This window comes from Squalius cephalus (assembly GCF_949319135.1).
Source record: "Squalius cephalus genome assembly, chromosome: 11".
Classification (NCBI taxonomy): domain Eukaryota; kingdom Metazoa; phylum Chordata; class Actinopteri; order Cypriniformes; family Leuciscidae; genus Squalius; species Squalius cephalus.
The window spans coordinates 16,458,859-16,483,645 of NC_137132.1; the positions used below are offsets into that span (position 1 = coordinate 16,458,859).

The 24,787-nt window shown below is 35.9% G+C and overlaps 4 protein-coding genes across 8 annotated transcripts; 3 read left to right on the plus strand and 1 right to left on the minus strand.

Moving 5' to 3' along the window:
- Nucleotides 1-1,427: 1,427 nt before the first annotated feature.
- hmbsb (hydroxymethylbilane synthase, b) lies at nucleotides 1,428-9,720 on the minus strand. Of its 2 annotated transcripts, none has more exons than XM_079885401.1 (14): nucleotides 9,538-9,720; nucleotides 8,968-9,021; nucleotides 8,454-8,526; nucleotides 8,278-8,327; nucleotides 8,102-8,157; nucleotides 7,863-7,940; nucleotides 7,544-7,621; nucleotides 6,819-6,894; nucleotides 6,550-6,663; nucleotides 6,391-6,429; nucleotides 6,168-6,287; nucleotides 3,101-3,154; nucleotides 2,927-3,013; nucleotides 1,428-2,831 (listed from the first exon to the last, which is right to left on the minus strand). In XM_079885401.1, exons 1-14 carry the CDS (start codon nucleotides 9,559-9,561, stop codon nucleotides 2,652-2,654), a joined length of 1,083 nt encoding a protein of 360 aa, XP_079741527.1. In that variant the 5' UTR covers nucleotides 9,562-9,720; the 3' UTR covers nucleotides 1,428-2,651. The 2 variants fall into 2 exon arrangements, with proteins under 2 accessions (XP_079741527.1, XP_079741526.1); XM_079885400.1 differs by lacking the exon at nucleotides 9,538-9,720 and adding an exon at nucleotides 9,117-9,309.
- Nucleotides 9,721-9,767: 47 nt separating this feature from the next.
- On the plus strand, nucleotides 9,768-13,516 carry LOC307166596 (uncharacterized protein). Its single transcript, XM_079885057.1, has 5 exons — nucleotides 9,768-10,061; nucleotides 10,342-10,549; nucleotides 10,641-10,744; nucleotides 10,832-10,919; nucleotides 11,702-13,516. Exons 1-5 carry the CDS (start codon nucleotides 9,879-9,881, stop codon nucleotides 13,162-13,164), a joined length of 2,046 nt encoding a protein of 681 aa, XP_079741183.1. The 5' UTR covers nucleotides 9,768-9,878; the 3' UTR covers nucleotides 13,165-13,516.
- A 652-nt stretch (nucleotides 13,517-14,168) lies between these two features.
- Nucleotides 14,169-17,763, plus strand: LOC307166829 (uncharacterized protein). Of its 4 annotated transcripts, none has more exons than XM_079885525.1 (4): nucleotides 14,169-14,188; nucleotides 14,774-14,910; nucleotides 15,163-15,247; nucleotides 16,258-17,763. In XM_079885525.1, exons 2-4 carry the CDS (start codon nucleotides 14,881-14,883, stop codon nucleotides 17,559-17,561), a joined length of 1,419 nt encoding a protein of 472 aa, XP_079741651.1. In that variant the 5' UTR covers nucleotides 14,169-14,188; nucleotides 14,774-14,880; the 3' UTR covers nucleotides 17,562-17,763. The 4 variants fall into 4 exon arrangements, with proteins under 4 accessions (XP_079741651.1, XP_079741649.1, XP_079741648.1 ...); XM_079885523.1 differs by lacking the exon at nucleotides 14,169-14,188 and adding an exon at nucleotides 14,477-14,566; XM_079885522.1 differs by lacking the exon at nucleotides 14,169-14,188 and adding an exon at nucleotides 14,494-14,675.
- A 601-nt stretch (nucleotides 17,764-18,364) lies between these two features.
- LOC307166650 (uncharacterized protein) lies at nucleotides 18,365-23,052 on the plus strand. The gene is made up of 5 exons (XM_079885139.1): nucleotides 18,365-18,795; nucleotides 19,205-19,397; nucleotides 19,499-19,575; nucleotides 19,658-19,745; nucleotides 20,783-23,052. The coding sequence occupies exons 1-5, from the start codon at nucleotides 18,646-18,648 to the stop codon at nucleotides 22,225-22,227; spliced, it is 1,953 nt and encodes a 650-aa protein (XP_079741265.1). The 5' UTR covers nucleotides 18,365-18,645; the 3' UTR covers nucleotides 22,228-23,052.
- Nucleotides 23,053-24,787: the final 1,735 nt, after the last annotated feature.

The window sequence follows — 24,787 nt, forward strand, 5'->3', positions numbered from 1 at the left end:
ATTCTCAGTAGTAACTGAGTTAGGGTTAGCTTGCAGAGAAAATCTAAATTTGCTGGAAATTGTCTGGGTTTTCCCAGGCTAGGCGCGGGCGGTAATGCACTTTTGTGTGTGCGCGGGTTGCGGGAGAATAAAACAATTCGCGTGACTCCCGCGAAAAATAAATATCTATAAATAAAATATCTAAAAAACAATAAATTGTTATTCATCAAAAGCAACAATAACAACTAAAACAAAATAGAAACGATTTACAGGCCAAAGTTTCAATTTATAACATGTAGCGTTGAACAATGTAGCCAATCACAGACATGTGTTGATCTCTTGACCGCAATAATGACCAATCAGATGCATTTAAGATAGAATCCCCTCACCGGTCAAAACTGACTTTTTGTTCAGTGCTGAATTCTGCATGCTGGCAAATGCTCTGAGAATAACAAACAAAGTGTAGATATTATGAAAACCCCGTCCCGCGCAGGTCTCTAATCCCTACCCATAACTCTATCCCTCAACCCATGAGGTCATGAGGTTCAGAGAGGGGGAGCTGGACGTCATTTGGCTCTGTCTGCAGTGAGCACCACTTGGCCTATGTAGACCTGCACGCTTATTGCGCGCTCACGTCACGTGCACTCATGGTGCACTCTCTTCCATGGAAAACGACAAGAATACATAGGCCTACATGAATTGCTTTTACCTGTTTATTTATTTTTGATAATTGTGTAATAGTTTAAGATTTCTTATTTAGTTTAAATGTATATATTTTTTAATCTATAATAATAATAATGATAATAATAATATAATAATGTAGGCCTATATATATACAAATGTTACACAAATATGTGCGTGCTTTTAAAATGCATGTTTGTTTATTAAAGCAGGAATGAGATTATAGACTTCTGTGGACAGTGTGGTATGTAATTTCCTGTAAAAATAAGTGGACGCGATGGCAACATGCCACAGCTGGTTGCCAGAAGAAGCCACGCGCTAATAAAGCGAGTTCAACCTCACCTCAAGATCTGAACGAGTCTAAGCTTGACATCTGACAGGCAGTCTTTCAGTTTAAATGTCAACTGGTACCTGGAATAGATATATATATGAAACATTACTCATGAAAAGTATGCATCTATAAAAGTAGTCAACATTTGAAGTGGATCAAAACCTTTCATCAGTTGAATTTTGAACAGTAAAATTCAGACCCGTTGTTGTCTTAGGACAGCTTTGATTAACTTTTTGATCCACTTCAAATGTTGACTATTGTAAACAAAAATGATATCTCAAATCTATTTTTTTTTATACCCGCAGCCATGACATGTCAGGTCTTGAGTAAAACTTTATTTTTATATTTACGAAGAAAAAGTAGTGGCATCTAGTGGTATCTTATGGTCTAATGCATAAAGTAAAAAAACAGCAAAGAAAGTCAAAAACACATGATTGCATCTATATTGCTTGCTTTATTTCAGACTAGCAAATAAAGTTAGTAAAACCAAACAACTCTTCTCTTATAAAGTTAGTAAAACCAAACAACTCTTCTCTTAAAATCAAACTTTTGAAATATGGTGTTTCATGTAAATGTAGACGTCCCCTTTCAAAGTAATGGCAAACAATGATATCAAGTTATTCAGAGTTCAGTTTAACAGTACAGCACAGACTAAATGAAAGACTATAAAAAAAATAAATGTATTTTATGGAATTCAACAGTTTCAGTACATTCTAAAAATCTTGCATATGCTCACATTAAATCAAGTTGGTATCAGTTAAACTAGTTCTAAACCATACAAAATAAAAATCAGTGTTTTAGAATATCTCAGCAAATTAATACTGGCTTAGTTTCATCATACAACACATCATTCAATTCTAAGAACAAGATGCTGTCCAGCAAATACATTTAGCCAAATAAATAAAGCAACAACCTCATATTTGAGAGGAATAAATGAAAAGGATGAGGCAGTGCATACAAACTTTACATCTCTATCAGACCATCAGCTCATAGCCACATACACATTTCCAGGCACTGATGTTAGATAGATCTGACAAACAATTTAAATAGTTCAATGACAACATTTAAGGCATAAAATATTTGGGAATGAATGAAAACCTTTTTTTTTTATTACATTTTCACACTAAATATGATCAAAAACCCATCAGCTGGCCCAATCATAAAAAAATCATTCTGTAGTGGTATATAGGTTATTATGTTGTATAGCTTCACATGTGCACAGTCAGTAACGATAAAATGTAGATGATACTTCAAGCAGCTTTTGGAAATGTACATCCCAGAATAATTCAAGTTTCAAAATAAGCATGTGTTTAGATAAAACACACACCATCTTAAAAGGCAAGATTGTGCATTCATGGCTTAATATGAGAACAAATATCATTTCTGTCTATTAGCTCCCTGTAATGCAACTGTTTTTCATAACGGAGTAATTTTGGCATTGTTATTCTGCATCATCCAAGTAATGCAAATTGATCTTCGCTAAAAATCCTGTAAATACAACTCAAAGTTGCTTTTATTCCGTGAAAAATGAACTAATAACTTAATTACGCACAAAATATAGAGGTAATCTATATAGGATGACATTTAAACACTTGTTGACCTTTAAAAAAATACTTCTGGAAAAGGGGGTCTTCAGCTATGGATATGGACTATTTTGTACCTATCGCGCGTCATTAAGCTGTCTGGCTACAGTCAGTATCTCTTTGGCCCCTTTGCTGAGCAGCAGATTTCCAAGGTCCACTCCTAACTTCACTGCGGCATCCTGGGCTGCTCCTGACACCTTTAAAGCAGTGATACCCACACGCTGGACCTTCTCATCAACCTTCTCCTGCTCCTCAGTCTGGGAATCATGAGGTTACACGCAAACGGATCAGTGTAAAATTCAAAACATTCAGAATATCGGAAATGATATCTATATTTTAGTGGATTAACAACCTGATTGTCTGAGCTGATGCTTGTCTGCATCGTCTCCTTCAGACTGTCTGAGCCGTCAAGACTGAATACTGCTCCGGTCATGTAGATCTGTAAAACGAACACAGATCTGTCATTCAGCTGAGAGACATTTTCTAGTTGAGTATAAAGTAAAATCAGCATATAGCTCCTCACTACCTGTGAATTCTTAACTTCAGTGTAAACAGCAACTGGAACACTGCACCCCCCTTCCTATAAAAAAAAAAGTAGTTTAAAGGTGCATTGCGCAAGTCTCTGAGTTTTTGCAGAACTATGCCCCCTCTGGCGACAAGCGAAACTGCAACACTGCAACTGAACGCGCATGACGTCACGCCCAGTCTCAAATTCCGACCCGAATCCCTCTTATTTATTTTACTGTACAGGATTATAGAGGCAATCGCAGTGATCAGAGAAGGGCTCATTCAGCCCATCAGGCAATTATTTAAGCATGTATGGGTTAGAAAAACGGGTATTTTTAACATGAAATGTTGCGCAATGCACCTTTAAGGCACATGCACGAGGTTCTTAGAAATGTATTCTTTGTATTTGTAGTGGTTTTATATGGTTTTGAAAAACTTTTATACAATTTTCCAGAAAAGGTTTCTATTTAATGACTTCAAAAATGTCATATGGTGTAACCATCAAGTAAAAAGTAATGGTAACACTTTACAATAAGCTTCATTAGTTAACATTAGTTAATGTATTAACTAACAATTAGCAATACATTTGTTACAGTATTTATTAATCTTTGTTAATGTTAGTTAATAAAAATACAGCTGTTCATTGTTTGTTCATGTTAGTTCACAGTGTATTAACTTAATGTTAATAAATACAACCTTTGATTTGAATATTGTATTAGTAAATGTTGGAATTAATATGAACTAAGATTAATAAATGCTGAATAACTAAGGTAGTTAACTAATGTTAACTAATGAACCTTATTGTAAAGTGTTACCAAAGTAATATAACAAATTTTCATTACACATATTTTTCAAGGTAAAAAAAAGTATTTTTTACAAATGTCACACGTCACTACTGGTATTTCACCCAAAAATGAACGTTTTGTCATTTACTAATCATTTACTCATCCTCAAGTTGTTCCAAACCTGTATGATTTTTTTTTTTCTGCTGAACACAAAAGAAGATATTTTAAGAATGTCGGTAACCAAACAGTTGATTTCCATGGTATTTTTTTTTTCTCTTTACAATGGATGTCAAAGGGGCCCATCAACTGTTTGGTTAACCTTAACTCTCTTTTGTGTTCAGCAGAAAAAAAGAAATTCATACAGGTTTGGAACAACTTGAAGGTGAGTAAATGATGACAGAATTTTCTTTTTTGGGTGAACTATCCCTTTAAGAACAGCAGCAGAACTGATATTTTTATATTTAATTGATTATATTAATTTTTATGTTATTTAAAGTACATTACACTACTTTGAATGTTACATATACCTGCAATATTTCAGCAGTAAATTAATTATAAATGTTAGCTAGATTATATTCAATATCTGCCTGTGGCACTTTTTAGGGAGCTAGCAATTTGCGATTGAGACAGCCCTTAAAATGGCCGACTCCCTGAACAGTGACTACTGAACTAGGGACCTGATTGAGACGCACCCATAGTGTTACAAAATATTTCTATTCCTATTTCTATTCTATTCATTTCTATTAATCAATGAATTCTAAAAATTAATGATCAACTATATCAAAAATGTAACAGTACAACCGTACAACAGAACATAAATGTTTCTTGAGCAGCATTTGTGGTGGATTTTTAATAGATAAAATAGTAAACTGTATATTAAACTAACCATGTTTCTAACATCTAACCTTATTTCTCTTTTTAGGCCTAACATGATAACACTTTGAAACACAATGTACTAAAACGTTCTGTCCTGTGTTTTTGAATGCTGTATGTTGTGTTGCCATACCCCTTTGACTTTGGTTGTGTGAGTGTAAAAATAACAAATATGGGAATTGAAACTAGACAGATGACTAAATTTGAACCTTGTGATTAACAATGAAGTAGTCATTAAAACAAAGTTTGCTTTAGCTGGAAACAGAAGGGTTTGTCTATGAAAACCAATCAAATTGTGGGGAAATTATGTAATGCAGCATGACATTTTTGCCATACTTCCTTTTTCTATAAAAATGATCGTATTCGTGTTAACTGGTGGGATTCTCAATGGAACTTGTCTGAGATCCTCCGGCCTGGCTTCTTCTTGGGGGGAGATTCTCTGAGAACTGCTCGAGAGATCATCCGGCCGTGATTAAAGCATTTAAAGGACATTTGCTGAGGTCTGTTTGTCGATGTAACGGTCACCAGCTGGAGTGCCCTTGAGAGCCACCAGAGGGCACTCCACATAAGACTATTATCACTCACAAACTACATTTCCCATAACTCACTGCCCGGACTCATCATCACTTATCACTGATCACATTCACCTGTACCTCATTCACTGATTGCATTCACCTGTGTCTCATCATCCTGTTAGTCTCAGTCTATTTATACCATGTTCATTCATTCACTCACCACGAAGTCTTGTTTAAGTGTTACACTGCATTACTGAGCATTCTCCTGGTTTTCTTGTCTCTTGGTTTTGGTTATCTTGCCCTGTTTCCTGGATTACTCTCTTGCCTCTGGTCCCTGGATTACTCTCTTGCCTCTGGTCCCTGGATTACTCTCTTGCCTCTGGTCCCTGCCTGTTTTGTTTGTTTCTTTGTTTTGACTGCCTGCCTGTGTATGACCCTTGCCTGTACATTGGATTACGCCTCTGGATTGCCCCATACAATAAAGCTGCGTTTGGATCCTCTACCTTCGTGTATCGGAGCAGTTCGTAACAGTCGATATATAAATATTATAAGCCCAGGTAGACTTAGGTCAGATGAGATAGGACTTAGTTAGTTTTAGGGAAAAATCTACAACACATTTTAGAATGATTTCTGAAGGATCATGTGACTGAAGACTGGAGAAATGATGCTGAAAATACAGCTTTACCAGAATAAAATACATTTCAAAATATATTCAAATAGAAAACAGTTATTTTAAATTGTAATATTTCACAATATTACTGTTTTTACTGTGTTTTTGATCAAATAAATGCAACCTTGATAAGAGACTTAATCTTACCGACCCCAAACTTTTTAATTACAGTGTATTTATTTAATCAATGATTAATTAATTTAAACAGGTGTGAGGGGTTTTACAGTGCAGCAGGATGCCTACCAGGTGTTTGAGGAACGCTCTCTCCGCGATGCAGCTCAACACAGTGTCCGAGTCATTTAATACTGACACCATTTCCAGGATGTCCCGGTCTCGAGCTCTCACCTCAACTGCCAGAGCGCCCTTTAACAGGACATTAAGAGCAGTCTGTAAGGGTCAGTGCGATAGACATACACTCACCGTTGTGCAGGAGATTTGCTCAACAGGGACACTGAATGTTACCCACCTGTCCAACGGCATACATGCAGTCCTCAGGCCCAAGGATCTGAAACAGGATGATACAAAATATATCAATATGCATTATAGGCTAATCAATGCAATAATCTTGAGTTGACCTGAGGGAAGACATTGCAGTGCATTGTAGGTTAAAGGAGGATAGAGGAACCTGGCTAATGCGGTTCTCCCAGCCCATTCTCCGAAGACCAGCCGCTGCTAAGACAATGGCAGAAAAGTCATCCTTTTCATCCAGCTTCTTCAGACGGGTGTTGAGATTACCTCTCTGAAACACGACTGTTAAGGCATAACCTCACACAAAACATCAAGTGCTTGTTAACACACTGAATTCATATTTTACTTGTTTTTTTTGTTTTGTTTTTGCATCTACAGAAAAAGTGAGAGAAAAACAAATGGTTGCTGCATTGCACTGAAAGATACAATGTCTTTAAACTCCAGGTGGGGAAACCTTCTCTTCAGCTGCGCAGCCCGGCGAAGAGAACTGGTACCTATAACACTACAAATATAAAATGTAAATGTATGTATTTTTCAAGAAAACATGTATCCTGTAAATATATAATAATAATATTTAAAAAAATTAAATAATAATAAATATAAATATATAAATATGTATATATATATATATATATATATATACACACACTACAATTAAACAGTTTGGGGTCTGTAAAATGTATTATTATTTTTCTTATAAGTCTCTTATGCTGCATTTATTTGAAAACAAATACAGTAAAAACAGTAATATTGTGAAATATTATTACATTTATAAAAAAAAATATATTTATTCCTTTGAATTTTCACCATCATTACTCCAGTCTTCAGTGTCACATGATCCTTCAGAAATCATTCAATATGCTGATTTGCTGCTCAAGATTTGGTTTTAATTATTATCAATGTTGAAAACGGTGCTGTTTAATATTTGTGTGGAAACCATGATGTATATATTTTTTCTTTTTTTAATAAAAAGTTCAAAAGAACATAATTTATTTGAAGTAGAAAACATTATGTCTTTACTGTCACTTTTGATCAATTTAATGCATCTTTGTTGAATAAAAGTATTAATTTCTTATTAATAAAGTATTAAGTATTATTATTAATATATACATTTAAAAAAAAAAATTCTGTGTACAGGCCACCGCTTTTACCTCTTGTTGACGAGAGCATCGAGACGTTTGCCTTTATTTTTGGGGTGCAAGACAACAGCATCATAGGGGTTTTCTCGTCTTTAAAGAGAGAGAAATGTCAAATCACAATGTTGGCTTCATAATTAAAAGGATTTGCAATAAGCAATACACTGTACATCAGTATTTCCATACACTTTAATAATTATTTATGAACATTTAGGCTGATGTTTGTGTACTGTGTAACATGACATGTCAGCTACTTTTAAGATAAAAGACTCTTCAGATGTGGAGGAACGTATAAGCACTTCAGAAAATAGAGACACTATTGTGATTTCCTTACTTCAGCACGGCTCCTATAGTGAAGCCCACAGGAAGAACAGTAGGCAAGTCTTTCAAAGAGTGCACAACCAGGTCTACCCTATAGAGGCACAAATATTACAACAGCATTATTCATACTGAAACATATGCAACAATGTAGCAATACAAACCTCTGAACATCAAATGCACCAAAAGACCAAAGCTGTATGTACTGCAAAGTATACATGAGTGATATAAAGAAGCAAAGACGGATGGACTCACTCATTTTTTTCCAAAGCATTCTCCAATTCCTTTGTGAAGAGACTCTTTTCACCTATCTTTAACACAGAATTTGAACAATAATTAATTTCTCCAAAAACTTTATATACATTAACTTATGACAGCAATGGAACTCTAATATTTATTTTTTTAAATTTGGGATTTAGATTAGGACTTACTTTGGATAAAGCTGTGTCAAGTATTTTATCTCCAGTTGTTGACATAGCCACTGAAATAAAATAAAAAAATTGTATGAAGTGGAAATCTGTTTAAGCAGGGTGAATATTAACTTTCGTCATACTCGGTATCCTCAATTACAATGAACTGTTTTGCATATTACACAATAATCTCCTACCTATTTCGAAATTCACATCAGGATGTAACCCCTTGAGTTTCTCTACAATACTGTCTGTCTGAATCCGAGCCAGCTGAAAGAAATACAAGTAACAAAAAGGTTTAAAAGGTTCAACAATATTCCATATGCCCTCTTTTTGAGGGCTGTGACCAGTTTCTTTACTAAAATTAAGCAATCTTATATCCACAGTGACAAAGACAGAAAGCTTATCAAACCCATCACAACCCCTGACACACCCAGACAAACTTACAAACCTAAATGTTTTGTACTAAGTATTGATGAGGCTAAATCAATTATCAAAAATCCTCTATTCAGCAAGGACACATTAAATTGATCAAAACCGTCAGTAAAGACATTTATAATGTTACAAAAGATTTCTATTTCAAATGGATGCTGTTCTTTTGAACTTTCAAGAAACTTGACAAAAATGTATCACTGTTTCCACAAATATATTAAGTAGCATAGCTGTTTTCAACATTGATAATAATCAATGAGCATACATATATTAAATTACCTGGCTTTTTCTGGTGCCAACACGGATCACCCTGCTGACTTTGCCATCACCGTCCTGTAAAAGAATATTTCACACAAAAGTTAGAACCAATACAAACAGAGTACCAATACAAACAGCACAGGGTAACATTCATTTATTCATGTTCTGACCCTAATGAATTTATAAGGTCCATCTGCCATAGTTGTAGTGAGATGAGCTGGAGTCTTCAGATACTTCGAGTATGAGAAAGCAATGTATAGTGAACATGAAGAAAGATAGACCGAAACAAGAGGCACTACGCCCCAGGGTGACTTCAGTAGATAAGACAATAATGCCTATTCATTCATTGTGTCAGTTAATCACAAGGGAGGAGTAAATGACCAAGATGTCATTTTTAACATTACACTAAAACTGTTTTGGGTTAATACGGTTCAGGTGTAATTTCCTATACTTACTAGCCCTAAACCAAAATAACCTTAGCCATTATGCCATAATCGCAGACTAATGTGTACGAATTAATTACTAATAATAATGAATAAATACGGTTAAAGTAGAGTTAATGAATTAGTTAGTGAATGAATGAAAACATACCTGGAGATTTGTCTTTCCTGACATTTTCTAAGATGATCCAAGTGAATCAGTGCTGATCTCGTCAAAACTACTGTAATTTCTCATTCATGATTTTAAAAGCGAAAATATTTAAGTAGGACAAATGTCATTCCCAACTGTTACAGGTTGAACATTGCTTCCGTAATGTGCGTCATTTTGAATTTCAAAATAAAAGTCATTTCGGATGGACACTTTTATTTTGAATATGTGGTCCTTCTAGAAACGGAAGTTAAGATGAACACAGTAAACGCGGACTCGTTTGTGTTGTCACATCATTCAATCACTTTACATATCAAAATTTGCAATTATATTGCAATTTTTTTATGACCACAATGGTGGAGAATGAATTATTTCGCAAACAAACTTTGTCTATAATGACACTGTTGTCAGAAACAGCTCGAGACGAAATTCAGAAAGTTTTCGACTGTGAATTTCGCCCATCCCACAATGAAATTGGTTGTGACAGAGATCCAATATTGGAAATGAATGAGAAACAACGCAGACTGGTACGTTTAGTTTTTGTTCTGCAGATATTCTGCGTGCTATTTAGTTTTGATTAAGGGATTTTTTTGTCAGTTGTGATCCATCAGACAGTCGGTTCCTGAAATTTTCCCTCTTTGTAGTATTTTATTTCAAGGTTAAGACACATTTAATATGATTATTCAAGTATTTTTCTATGTTTAACACTATAACAAGTAACTGTATTTCATTCTTTCAAATAAATGTTCAGTTTCATCTTGCTAGTTCCAGAAAAACAACCAGTAACTTAGTTAATATCTGTTGCAGGCAAAGCTCACAGCTGTGATGGAGACCTTTACCAACGTGGCTGTTCAAAAAATATGCAAAGTCTTCAGTTATTGCTTTGCTCTTCAGCCAAACCAGCTGAAGGGCTCTAAAAGTTACCATGATGATGTAGTAAATGTGAAAGAGATGGTGAAGGAGCATCTGAAGAAACCAGAAAGAAAAAACAATCAAACTGTCAAAAATGTGCCTGGTAAGACGTCCTGCATTTTAATTTAATGTCATTTGTTAAGAATATTTAATCCACTACAATTTTAACTAGTAATTTCTCTCCCTCCTCTCAGATTCTGCAGATGTAGCTCCATCAGTGTCGACGGAGAGACCGACTATACTCACTGTGTTACCTGAAGAAAATGTACAACCACAAGATTCTGTTAAAGGCCAGCAGGTCAGTTCAATGTTGAAATGATGTTACTCTGATATGTTTGCCAAAATGCTTGCAACAGCGTTTGTATTGATTTTCTTTTTCTTTCAGTGTGCAGAGGAGGGAAACGTTTCTGAATTTTCTCTTGAGTCGTCAAGTGGTGGAAAAGAGAAGCCAGTGCAAGCATTTTTTATAGAATGTACGTGCTGCACAGCTTTGATATTTATATGAAATAACAAGCTGAGAAATGTAGAAATTGAGTGATTATTAATTAAATTATTTACTAATGTATTTATTGTTTATTTTTTACTCTTCAATATGTTTGGCATTACTAAATAATAAAATACTAGACTCTAGACCTGTTGATTTCAAACCTCTTCAGGCAGTGGACCACCTCAATATTACAAAATACAACTTCTTTATTTTAAATTCTGTATTTCAAATTCTGGACCGCTTGACACAAGTACCTAAATTTTATTTATGCGATTTTTTTAGACATTTTATATATATATCTTGAAATAGCCTCACTTTTCCCAATCCATATTTTTTTCTCCTCTTTTTTACTACTTTTTTATGTTACTTTTAGCTAATGAATCGAAATGAGACAACTGTCCACTAGCTAGTTATTAATTAAATTATGTGTCAATTATAATACATTTAATTTATTTAGATTAGTTTATTAAGGCTTTTATTTAGATTTAAAAAAAAATAAAAAATTTGTGAACTTTTATTACAATGTATAGTTACTATTTTCTATTTGTATATATTTTAAAATGTAATTTAGTCTTGTGTCGCAAAGCTGAATTTTCAGCCTCATTACTCCAGTCTTCAATGTCACATGATCCTCCAGAAATCATTATAATATGCTGATTTGCTGCTTAAGAAACACTTCTTATTATTATCAATGTTGATATACACACATACATATACATACTTGTAGTTGTAACTTGTAGTAATTGAAACTCTGTTAATGTTTTGCAGTTGAATACAGTACCACTGCCTCTGTTGAAGACCAGCAACCTGAAGTAAACCCGCAGGCAGAGCAAATCAGTACAAAGTCCAAGAAAACCAAGAAGACGATATCATTTCACTGTAATGAGTGCGGAAAGAAATTTATCTTGAGACATTCACTAAATCAGCACAAATGTGGACATGTAAAAGGGCCTCACAGTTGTGAGCAGTGCGGGAAGAAGTTTAAATTCTTAAAAGGATTAGAGAAACACCTACTGCATCACAATTCAGCCGATAAGAAAGGACTCTGTAAAACATGTGGGAAAACCTTCGCCAATGTTAAGATGCACGAACGTGTCCACCTGGAAGTAAAGCCGTTTCTTTGTTCCATATGTGGACACGGCTTCACCGTAAAGGGGAGTTTACTGGCACACCAGAGGATCCATACAGGTGAAAAACCATACAGCTGTGAGACATGCGGGAAGCACTTTACACACTCGGGAAACCTCACCAACCATCTGACTGTTCATTTAAATGAGAAACTGTGGAAATGCAGCCTCTGCGACAAGACATTCAAAACTGAAAAGCAAATGAATTTGCACCAGGTTGTGCACACAGGGGAGAAACCCCATATATGTCATGTATGCGGGCAGAAGTTTGGCCACATTACAAACCTCAGAAGGCATCTCCTTGTGCACAGTGGTGTGAAACGGCATGTGTGTGAAATCTGTTCCAAGCAGTTTTATCAGAGCAAATCTCTGAAGAGGCACATGGCGATACACGGAGCTCTGAAGTCATTCATGTGTGAAATATGTGGAAAGAGCTTTGTTTTTAACTATGCTTTACAGAAACACTTACTCACACATAGTGAGAATTCAAATCCAGATGGCAAATCTGGACATGGGAAGAACTCTTTCCCGTGTGATGTATGCGGAAAATGCTACAGTTCTACCGCTTTCCTCAGAATGCACGAGAGACTCCACTCGGAAAAGGATCCGTACATGTGTAAAGTCTGCGGTAAAAGCTACAGCAGCTTGTATACGCTGAAGGAACATGAGAAACTTCATTCTGGGGTGACGCCGTTCAAGTGTGGTGTGTGTGATAAGACTTTTACCCAGAGAATTGGTTTGAAAACGCACGAGATTGTGCATACCAAAGCTAAACCCTACAAATGTTCTGTTTGTGGGAGCAAATTTGGACTTCCTTATGGTCTTAGACTGCATATGCGCATTCATTCCGGTGAAAAGCCACACAAGTGCGAAACTTGCGGAATGTGCTTTCGCTTATCTGGAAATTTAATCAGACACAAGCGTGTCCACACAGGCGAGAGGCCGTTCAGCTGTGAGGTGTGTGGGAAAAAATTTGTACAACTTAGCCACGTGAAGGCACACATGCAAATCCACACTGGTGTGAAACCCTACACTTGCCAGAAATGCGGGAAGAAATACGCATACCGTAGAAATTACAATGACCACAAATGTATACCTGTGTGAAAAAGAAGTTGTTTTGAGCTGAATTGCAGTGACATTTTCTTTGTTATGTTTACAGTTTCTTTTAGTCAAATTATTTGGAAATGTCATGAAGGTTCACTATCTGTTAAAGGCAAAAATATGTACAATAGCACAGTGTGTTTGTTTTACCTTGATTTTCTTTCTTAGAAGAAATTCCGGATAAGTATCAATCAATTTTTCATTCATTCAATAGAGATACATTAATGAATTGGGTCTGAAATCAAATTAAGCCAATTTAAGCCAATTATTAATATGCAAAATCAATAGTTCTACATTGCGAATTCCTCATTACTGTGTACTTTCTGGCCAAGAATAAACAGTTTGCTGGGAATGCAATGTTTTTTTATTATTGTTTTTTATATACTGTATAATATAACATTTTTGGTAGGAAACACTAACATAACCAAAAATGAACATTTTAAAAAGTAATATAACATTTTCATTACACATAATTTACAAATGTCACACTTCACTACTGGTATTTAAAAGGATAGTTCACCCAAAAATGAAAGTTTTTTCATTTACTAATCATTTACTCACCCTCTAGTTATTCCAAACCTGTATGAATTTCTTTCTTCTGCTGAACACAAAAGAAGATATTTTGAAGAATGTCGGTAACCAAAACAGTTGATGTACCCTATTGACTTTTTTTCCTACTATGGAAGTCAATGGGGTCCATCAACTGTCTGGTTACCGACATTCTTCAAATATCTTTCTTTGAGTTCAGCAGAAGAAAAAAATGTATACAGGTTTGAAACAACTTGAGGGTGAGTAAATGATGACAGAATTTTCATTTTGAAGTGAACTATTCCTTTAATAGTAATCTTTACTATAACACATGCTGTAATGGTTAAGTTGTCAATACGTTTGACTTTTCCTATGCAAACAGATAAATTATTAAATGGAGTGGGTTCTCTTAGTTCTCCAGCTTTCTTTAGTATTTCATGTTAAATGGCTTTTATTTTGAAAACTTTGCCTCGGAAGTACAGGAACTGACAATTTGATGGTCGGTCAAGTCCATTTTCAATTTTCCATTTTCAATCCATTTTCCATTTTCAAAGTCATAAATTCAATTTCACATTCTAGGGCACCTTTAAAACAGGTTCTAAACATTTGCATTTCAAAGCTAATTTAGCATATTATTAACACAAAACAATAAACATACCTATTTAATAAATTATCCAGTAAGGGTTCTGACTATTATAATTAGTATAGTATTATGTATAATCAGTCGTATTTAATTTGCTGACCTGTTAATCTCTTAATTAAAAATATTGATGGTCAATGGCGCGTATTCGCATACTTTTACTTTGAAATGGTCTTGATCAACAGAGGAAGTGAGAGAGGGAGCGCAACTTTTCCAGGGAGTTTGCATTCCAGACGCGTAATATTATGGTTTGCCTTTACATTAAGAACACTTATTGATAACACTTGATCATTTGTTTGCATGTATTCAAACTGGCTTTACAGATTGGACTGCCAAAGCAGAAGAAGTCTTTTTCTTAAGTCTTGCAGAAATGTTATTTTGAAACACATTTCAAACACACTTTCTCATTTTTGCACATCTCGTAATTGTGGTCACTATGTCCAGGTATGAGCAGCTTTTTCAGGGTCAAACTACTCTATTCATCTTATTAATGCTGGACATGCCAAAGCAGGACAACACCAAAGACATGCAGCTCTGCTGATCAGCTCAACATGAAACAGAGTGACACTCAGACTCACATGGTAAGAATTTCTGTTATTAAAATTTTTTGAATAGTTGTAGAGGGCTAGCTTGTATCCTTGCCCATAGATGGATGGATGTGTGTATATATATATATATATATATATATATATATATATATATATATATATATATATATATATATATATATTTCTGTGCTGAATCAAAAACAACATGTTTATTATATGTCTTGATACATAGTGATGGTCAATGGTCATACAGTAAGAAACATTTCCATGTGACGTGAATTACAGTCTGCGCAGGAGAGCAATGCAAGCAGATGTCTGTTGGTGGAGGAGAGAGCAGAAGACGGCATGCGGACTGTAGTCATTGGTGATGGTAATGTATAGTTCTCATACTCGCATTATTATTTGTCATTTACATAAAAGCCTAAGGTCCTATTGGTAGTATATATAGTAATGGCTATTTCTTTGTGATGACTGCATTGAGTCTCGTTCTGCACTCACTCATTTTGTACAATCAAATGTCCAATTTTTTTTTTTTTTTTAGAAAAATCATGTTAAAATGTGAGTAAGAAATATGATACAACAGGCTTGGTGATGAACCTTTATTTGTGCATCTCTCAATCATCATTGCATTGGATTATATGTTGAGCCCCCCATAATAAAAACTACATGGCTTTGATCACAAAACTATTTAAATACATTTTATGAATGTAGTCTGCTACACTGTTATATAGATTTATTGATTTAGCTGTCAAAATTTCATCTTACTTTTTGCCCATATAAATATCAACAACTACACCAAATTGCATGTTTTTTGCTCAGTTTGAGTCTCTGAATAAAACTGAGGTGATTTTTTTTTTTCTTCCTCAAGTTTAAGCACCATATTCTGACTATATCATACTATATGAGCCATAAAAGCCGGATGTATCAAATATACAACGCATAAAACACTTGTATTTTTTTAAAGGTTCAAATTGTTTTTCTGACTATTATTTCATATGTCAGGCTTTAAATGGTTAATATATCAATACTCATACTATCTGTTCATAAAAACATTTGAAATCAAGCAGCTTTGTCATAATTACAGCAGAAATACTGGAAATATACCTATATCAGGGAGCTTTTGAATATTGTGCTGGACAACAGGGGAGCCTTTGAGTCAAAAGTTTTGAGAACCACTGATATAGATGTAGGCTATTAGCTAAAAAAAAAAAAAAAACTTTGAAATGTCCCTAACTTCCTTTTTTTCAATAGGAAACATGTTATTAAAAGAAAGAAAATGCTTGTCAAGGCATTTCATGGGGTCTTTAAAGCCCTTCTGTCATAATGGCGTATATGTTGTTCAACACTAATTTTGTATTATTGTGTTCATTTTTTCATCAGCCGATGACGTGGGCTGGTCTGAAGACCAGGAAGGCGTATTGCAGACATCAATCGAGCAACCCGAAAAGCCACAGGACAAAGAGTCTTTTGCATGTGAGCAGTGCGGAAAGGCCTTTCCAAAGATGTTCTCTCTTCTGCGACACAAACGTGTGCATTCAGTCAAAAAGCAGCACTGTTGTGAAAAATGCGGGAAGAAGTTCTCACAATTAAGAGCGCTAAAAACCCATCTCCGCAAACATACACAGAGGTTCGAGAAGAAGAAATTTCCCTGCAGTACGTGTGGAAAGAGCTTCAAGGATCTCACAGCGCACGGACGGGTTCATGCTGAAGTCAAACCATTTACCTGTGAAATATGCGGACAGGGATTTACAGTCAAAGGAAGTTTACACATGCACCAGAGGGTGCACACGGGTGAAAAACCATACGCGTGTGATACCTGTGGGAAAAGTTTCTCTCTGATAGGCACCCTAAACTGCCACAAGAAGTTTCATTCAGACGACAGGCCAATAAAATGCAGTCATTGCAACAAGAGCTTCAAGTGCAAGAGTCATTTGAGACGCCACCTTCCTGTGCACACCGGTGAGAGGCGATATACGTGTAAAATCTGTGGTAAATTATTTGCCCATCATGAAGCTATGACACGCCACGCCTTAATTCACACTGGTGAAAAGCCATACATCTGTGAGGTGTGTGGTAAAAGATTTCGCCAGAGAAGCAATTTGAAAGTCCATATGCGGGTGCATGAAGAGATGCAATTTAAGTGTGAAGTGTGTGGGAAAACATTCCAGCATGAGTTTTTGCTCCAGAACCATATGTTAACTCACAATCAGACCGAAAATTCAGGAGATAAGAGCAATGGCCAGTTTCCGAACTTCAACTGTGCATTTAAAATGCAGCCACATTCAGAACACAGCAAACCATTTACATGCAAGTTGTGTGAGAAGCGCTACAGCAACGTTTATAATCTTCGCATACATGAGAAACTTCACTCGGGGGAGACCCCTTTCATTTGTGAGATCTGCGGTAAGGCCTACGCACTCAGGAAGTCTTTTAAAACGCATATGTTGTGCCATTCAGGAGAAAGACCTTACAAATGCATAGTGTGCAGGAAAGCGTTCAAGTGGTCTGGCTCTTTGAAAATGCATATGAAGACTCATACAGATGAAAAAACTCACAAATGTGAGACTTGTGGAAAGACCTTTCGCTTGTATGGAAATTTAAAGCGCCACAAGCGCGTCCATACTGCGGAGAAGACGTTCAGTTGTAATGTCAACTTGTTGAGTGGACTGGTTTCGAGAACCTGACCATGTTAAAGCACATATGCAAATTCATACTGGAGTGAAAGCCTACACATGCCAGAAGTGTGGGAAGAATTATGTATATCTTAGACATTTCAATGATCACAAATTCAAACCTGTGTGAAAAAGATGTGGTGGAAATATTGTAATATTTCCTAGGCAAATGTTTCCATTGTGAAAACATTAAATTAAAACATGCTGAACAATCTGTTGTAAATTTTTATGTTACATTTTCAATTATATGGACCTATATCAAGTGATTTGATGCATAATATCAGGATACCTTCACAGAGTAATAATGATTATGTAAATGTTGGCATGGTTATGAAAAACCTGGATATTTTAAATTGAGGAAATTGTGTTTTCCGAGTCTGAAAGTCGCTGAAAATAAGAAAATCTTAAATGCTATAAACATTTTTAAATGAATCTATGTTTCAAGTAAGCTCTGATGATTCCATCATTGGTCTTGTGAAGATGCTTGCGAATAATGTTATAGATTTATGCTTTTCAATTAATATTCAAAAAACCGGAATGGTTCCTCAACGAATTTATCTCATGAAACTATTTTAAAAATCATTATCCAGTCATCACAAATTACAAAAAAGGTAATGGTCAAAAGTGTTCAGTGCTCTTTGTTATTAAAAAATTATATTCGAGGGAACACTTGTTATTAAATCAACAACAACAACAACAAAAATAAGAAAAATGTAGTTAGGATTTTTTATTTTCTATTTTGTAATTAGCGAAGTTGGAGCAAGTATCCTTTGAATAGCGGTCAGAGACTTTTATTTTGAAAAAGTTCTTACCTCATTCTGAAGTATATTTGTTATGAGAAATATTTTGTATTGACTGAGGTCAATAATGGGTCTTATTTTTAGGATCAAGTTGATAAGCCTTATGTTTTGTTTGTTATCATAACCAAATTGTATGGCGAATGGCAAGCATTCGGGTACTTTTATTTTAAAACAAAGAGGAAGTACTTTACTGCCCAGTGCAACTTTTCTAGGGAGTTCAAGATTCTGGCTAGTTGTCATACACAAACTGAGTTGGATCTACTGGATTTACTGCACGTCTCTTAACTGTGGTCACTATGGCCCGGTATGAGCTTTTTCAGAGTCAAACGACTCTGGTTATGTCATTACTGACGGACACTGCTAAACTGGAGATACGAAAGACTTTTACATGCAGCTACGATGAATCTCATCTCACCATCAAATCAAACGATACTCAGATTCATATGGTATGAAAGTCTGTTATTAGAACTTTAACGTGTATGGTTGTAATTGATTGTTTATTAAAATAGTGAAAGAATCCTCCTTTTGTTTACAGCCTGGGTAATCAACTTTTAGTATTATTCATACGTGATTTTCTATTGTGTTTTAAACATGAAATTGGCTATACTAAGGTTTACGACTGACTCTTTAATCTTTGCATGTCTCCTCTAAAGCTCTTAAACCTATATTTAGTTATATATTAGATGTTTTCTGTTTCTATTATATTACATTTTTAATTGTTGTAATTATCATAATGCTTTTTTTTTTGTTGACTATGAAAACTGTGCCTTTTCCTTTGTTGTATTTACAATTTTTAAACATATAATTTCAAGGTTTTATATTTATAATTATTGCATTTTTCTCATTTCAATGCAGCTTAATTCCATAATGGATAGGTTTGCCAAAGAAGCAGTGCAGAAGATTTGCAGTCTCTTCAGATACTGTTCATCTGTTGCACCAGTTCCAGCACAAATGGGTTTGAATGGCCGAGATGACACAAGGAAGACTTCATCTCAGATGGGACGTGACCTCAGTGGAACAACATCTATCCTAAACCAGGAGTTTCAGGGTACTTGATTTCAATATCAGGCCACTCTTGAGACTTGCAGATGTAGCACTCTCTGTCTTTAGTATTTGTGGTCATTTTTGTTTTGTGTTCCTCTCTCACAGGAGATGCTATATCTTTCTCTATGAGTCCTCTGAATGAGTTGGCAGCAACGTCTCACCAGCAACCATCAAGCATTGAGGTGAATAATAATACTGTGCAGTATTAAAGATAACAGGGTGTTTAATGTTGATTGAAACATTTACATGTAATGTGAATTATAGCATGCACAGGAGGACGGTGATGCAAGCCAGTGTCTTATGGTGGTGGAAAGAGCAGAAGAAGCCATTCAGACAATATTCATCAGTGACGGTAAGAGTCCCAACTTTCAGTTTGAAATTACTCAGCCTCTTTACCATTTGCAATCATTCACTGTGTCAAGAACATCTAAATCAAATCATTACTGCTGCTGTTTTACATTACCAACACCTACATTCATTATTAGTGTATACATGTCAGTGTTGTTATTGTTAAAGGTAGGGTAGGCAGTTTTTTAAATAAGTTTTTAATGAGTTTGATACTCTCTGCACATCCTGATAGCAATCAAAAATAGAAGTGGTCTAAAGATTAAAACATGTACGTATATCTTCTGTGGAAGTCTCAGGAACAAAATGTTTTTGTCCAATCATTGCATTCAGTCCGAATGCTATGATAGGATGTCCTACCTGCCTGTCAGCATATGTATTTCTATACCTTCGCACACATGTCAGCAACAACAATCTTATGCTGCGTTCATGCCATGTCATAACTAATTACAAGATAGCAACCCTGCCTTATGTCTGTTCTGCCTGGAGCTGTTCACGTCCTCAGACTCGGATTTATGCGTTTCTATGCCAACACTAACAAGGCTGAAATGAATCGGCAGCAGTCAGGTGATTCAAGTCAGAGCTCTAAGTTGTTTACGTCCATTATTATTGTAATGTTATGTGCTTTTAGACATGAGGTAATTTAACGTCGTCTCTCGTAACGCTCTGCAGAATCTGCTCCGGCTGTGCACGTTCATGTCTTTTGGAGGAGGCGTGGCTTTCGAGACGCTCTGAAGGGAGGGTGGGATCTTATGGGATTTCAAAGCTAGCTTGCTATTGCTAGCCACTCTGAAATTGCCTACTCTACCTTTAACTAAAACTTTTAAGAATGTATTTTGTTAATTCAAATAAAGCTGAAAAATACAAGCTGAAATCAAGATTGAAATATTAGATGAAAAAGTTTTACAAAATTTAATGGCAAGTAACTGAAATAAAATAAGTTGAAGAAGTTTTGCTTCACTGTTATTTTATTTTTTGCTAAACTGTGAATATATGAATAGACTGTGATTGATTTTGATGTAATGTTGTTTTTCATTTTGCCAGCTGCTGATGACGTGGGCTGGTCTGAAGATCAGGAAGGCGTGTTGCAGACATCAACCGAGCAACCCGAAAAGCCACAGGACAAAGAGTCTTTTGCATGTGAGCAGTGCGGAAAGGCCTTTCCAAAGATGTTCTCTCTTGTGCAGCACAAACGTGTGCATTCAATCGTGAGGCCGCACAATTGTGAAAAGTGCGGGAAGAAATTCACACTGCTGAGAGCGCTAGAGACTCACCTTCGCAAACACTCGCAGAAGTTCGAGAAGAAGAAATTTCCCTGCGCTACGTGTGGAAAGAGCTTCAGGGATCTCGCAGCGCACAAACTGGTCCATGCGGAAGTCAAACCATTTACCTGTGAAATATGCAGACAGGGATTCACAATCAAAAGAAGTTTATACATGCACCAAAGGGTGCACACGGGCGAAAAACCGTACAGATGCGACACCTGTGGGAAGTGTTTCTCCTTGATTGGCACGTTAAACTACCACAAGAGAATTCATTCCAGTGACAGACCCATAAAGTGCAGCCATTGCAATAAGACCTTCAAGTACCATAAACTTTTGAAACACCACCTTCGTGTGCACACAGGTGAGAGGCCGCACACGTGCGACATCTGTGGGAAAAGTTTTGCGCTTTCCGGGACTCTGAAACGCCACATTCTCATTCACACCGGCGACAAGCCGTACGTCTGCGAGGTGTGTGGCAGAAGATTCAATCAGAGAAGCACTCTCAAAGGCCACATGCGAGTGCATGGAGAGAAGCGATTTATGTGTGAAATGTGTGGGAAAACATTCCAGTATAATTATGTCCTTAGGAACCATATTCTAACGCACAATCAAATTGGAAATCCGGGAGATAAGAGCAACGCTCATCGTTGCGACGTGTGCGGGAAGTTCCTGAGCTCCGCCTACGCATTGAAAACTCACTTGCAGCTGCATTCGGACAACAGCAAACCGTTTACGTGCACGTTATGTGACAGGAAGTACAGCAGCGTACATTCCCTCCGGATGCACCAGCAGCTCCACACGGGGGAGAAACCTTTCAAGTGCGAGATCTGCAGTAAGGATTTTTCTCTGAGGGCTTCGTATAAAACCCATATGTTTCTGCATTCAGGAGAAAGACCTCACAAATGCGTATTGTGTGGGAAAAGATTCAAGCTGTCAAGCTCTCTGAAGATGCATATACGCACTCATACCGGTGAAAAACCTCACAAGTGTGAAACGTGTGGGAAGGCGTTTCATTTATCGGCCAATTTGAAAAGACACAGGCTTGTGCACACCGGGGAAAAGCCGTTTACCTGTGAAATTTGTTTGAAGAGTTTCACACAGCCCAACAATTTGAAGGCACACATGCACATTCACACTGGCAACAAGCCGTACACATGCACTAAGTGTTGGAAAAGTTTCGCCTATCAGAGAAATTTCAAAGATCACAAATGCGCTCCACTTTAAATGATTTCAGCTTTCTGAACTGAAATGACTAAATTGAGTAATGTCTACCTACTGGTCCCTGGATTTTATGTAGGATTATAAATAATTTTGTGGAAATTACAAGAAATGCTTGACTGTATTTATCAAAAAAATAAAAAGTTTTTCCTTGTACTTTTAGGTCTGTTTTATCATCTATAAATTCGCACTGAAATTTCAAGCCTTATTGGGTTAATACTCTCAAAAACACACACAAGGTTTACATAAACACAGTTGGTTATGTCTAAAGTCAAAGCAAAGATTTGAGAGAAAATCGGGTGCGTGTCATATGCGTGTATATTAAAATGCTTCCGGTCTTAAAGCGACAGTAGCTAAATAGTAAACATGCTGCCACTTGTCCTTAAAGGGGTAGTTCCCCCCCAAAAATGTATTCTGTCCTTATTTACTCACTCTAATGTTCTTCCAAACCTGTAAGTTCTTTCTTGTGCTGAACACAAAAGAAGATATATTGAAGAATGTGGCTAACCGAACACTTGCTGGTCCCCATTGACTTAGAAATAGAACTATGGAAGTCACTAAAACAACTTGAGAGAGTAAATGATGATGACAACTTTCATTTTTGGGGGAACTATCCCTTTAATGTTAATAAAACAACAAAAAACAAAGAGAAAATCACTCACTGCTCTGAGAACTTTAATAGTAGCTTTCATAAGTATCAATGTATAATTTATACAGTGAAGTCTATGAAGTGTTTTATCTTTATATTTGTTCGTTTAATTTCTTTCTTAAATGCTTCTGTTAAATACACTTACTGTAGCTGAAAAAATAAAGCATTGTTTATTTAATGTGTATATTGTATGTTGTGAATATGTAATGTGTATCTTTGTTCTTATCTTTTATCTTTTTATCTTCGCCACTTTGGCCTAAATGTCTGTCAATCTTTTTTATTTTATATGTTGTTACCTTGTAAGGCTTTGTTTTTAAAAAAAGGGACATTAGTTTGGCTGTAATGCTCAGTCACCTTTTTTGTTGTGTCATGTGGGTGTCCGTGTCCGTATCGGTGTCAGTACTGGTGTGTCTGTGCCAGTGTGCCCATTCCAGTGTCCGTGTCCAGTGTGTATGTGTCCAGTGTGTCTATGCCAGTGTGTTCGTGCGGGTGTCCTTCCCAGTGTATGACAAACATTTGGCCCTGATATCCAAGTGGTCAGTGCACTGACATATAGCACTGTTGGGCTTTGGGCGACCCGAGTTCAAGTCCCGGCTTGAGGATTTTTATTGATCTCATACTGTCCTATCATAATAAAAGGCAAAAACTTAAAAAAAATATTTTTTAAACTGATGGCAGTTAAGCTCCATCTGCACAAAAAAATTAATCAGACTTTTTTTAAGCCACTATATCAACACCTCTCATAATGGGAGTGCGGGAATGGATTCCGACAGCTGTTATGTTGGCCGTCGTTTCTGTTCCCTCCATATTTCTTACACAAAAAGGATAAAATAATTGATAGCTGCAGCCCTAATCAGTTTGATACATATTAGAACATTATGTCAAACTGATTAGGGCTGCAGCTATTGATTATTTTATTAATTGAGTATTCTGCCGATTATTCCATCGATTAATCGAGTAATCTCATAAAAATTGTAATAAAAATAGATCCAAGTGAACAACAGCCTTTAAAATGACTTAAAATACAAATTTTATAACAAGCAATAATAATTGTATCAATAATCAATAATTGTTCAAATAAAGTATCAAAGTAAGTAATCATAGGCTATGGGTTTTATTGAACGACACTGTTAAAATACACCATGTAAAATAAATGATATAAACTAATATAAACATAATTCGTACATTACGTATTATAAAAAATGCCTGCAGAGGGTGCCAACGGCCTGGTGTTATGGTGCCTTCACGTGCTATGGTAATTATGGTAAATACCAAAAGCCGACATGGAAAATGCACATGAACACCCCCTCATGTGGTATTTTCCACTGGGCAACTCGTAGAATATTTTGATGCACGAGTTGCCGAGATGAGATAACCTTTGACCTTTTCAAAATGGCGGAGAGCAACGCAAGAGTCGTGAATACTGTTAGCGGATAGTTTTTGTAGCCTATACAATGTTGTGTCATTAACGATTGTAATATATTGCGTTAACACTCAATTTTCAACTTCGCCGCAATTTCCTTGGTTCATATTTAATCATTTTATGTCATGTTTTTTTTTTTTAATTATTAATTATGTTTTAATCATCAGAAAGCACCACATTTACGTTTTTTTTTTTTTTTTTGCTTTTTTTGTAAAGATAAAAAAGATACTCTACTGACACAGACCTTGCGGGTTCTACATTACGACAACAAAAGCACTTGAACACAACACACTGGTAAATACCAGTTCACAAGTGGAAAATATCATCTTTTCCATAGCACGTGAAGGCAGCATTAGTAGTTGCTACACTACAGCATGTTCAAATCCTTGTTTAATATTGGCCAAACAACATTTAATTCAAATGTCAACTTAATCTTTAATATTTGCCCAGATAGCAGACAGACGTCGATTCAACGTCTATGTTTGGTTGTAAAC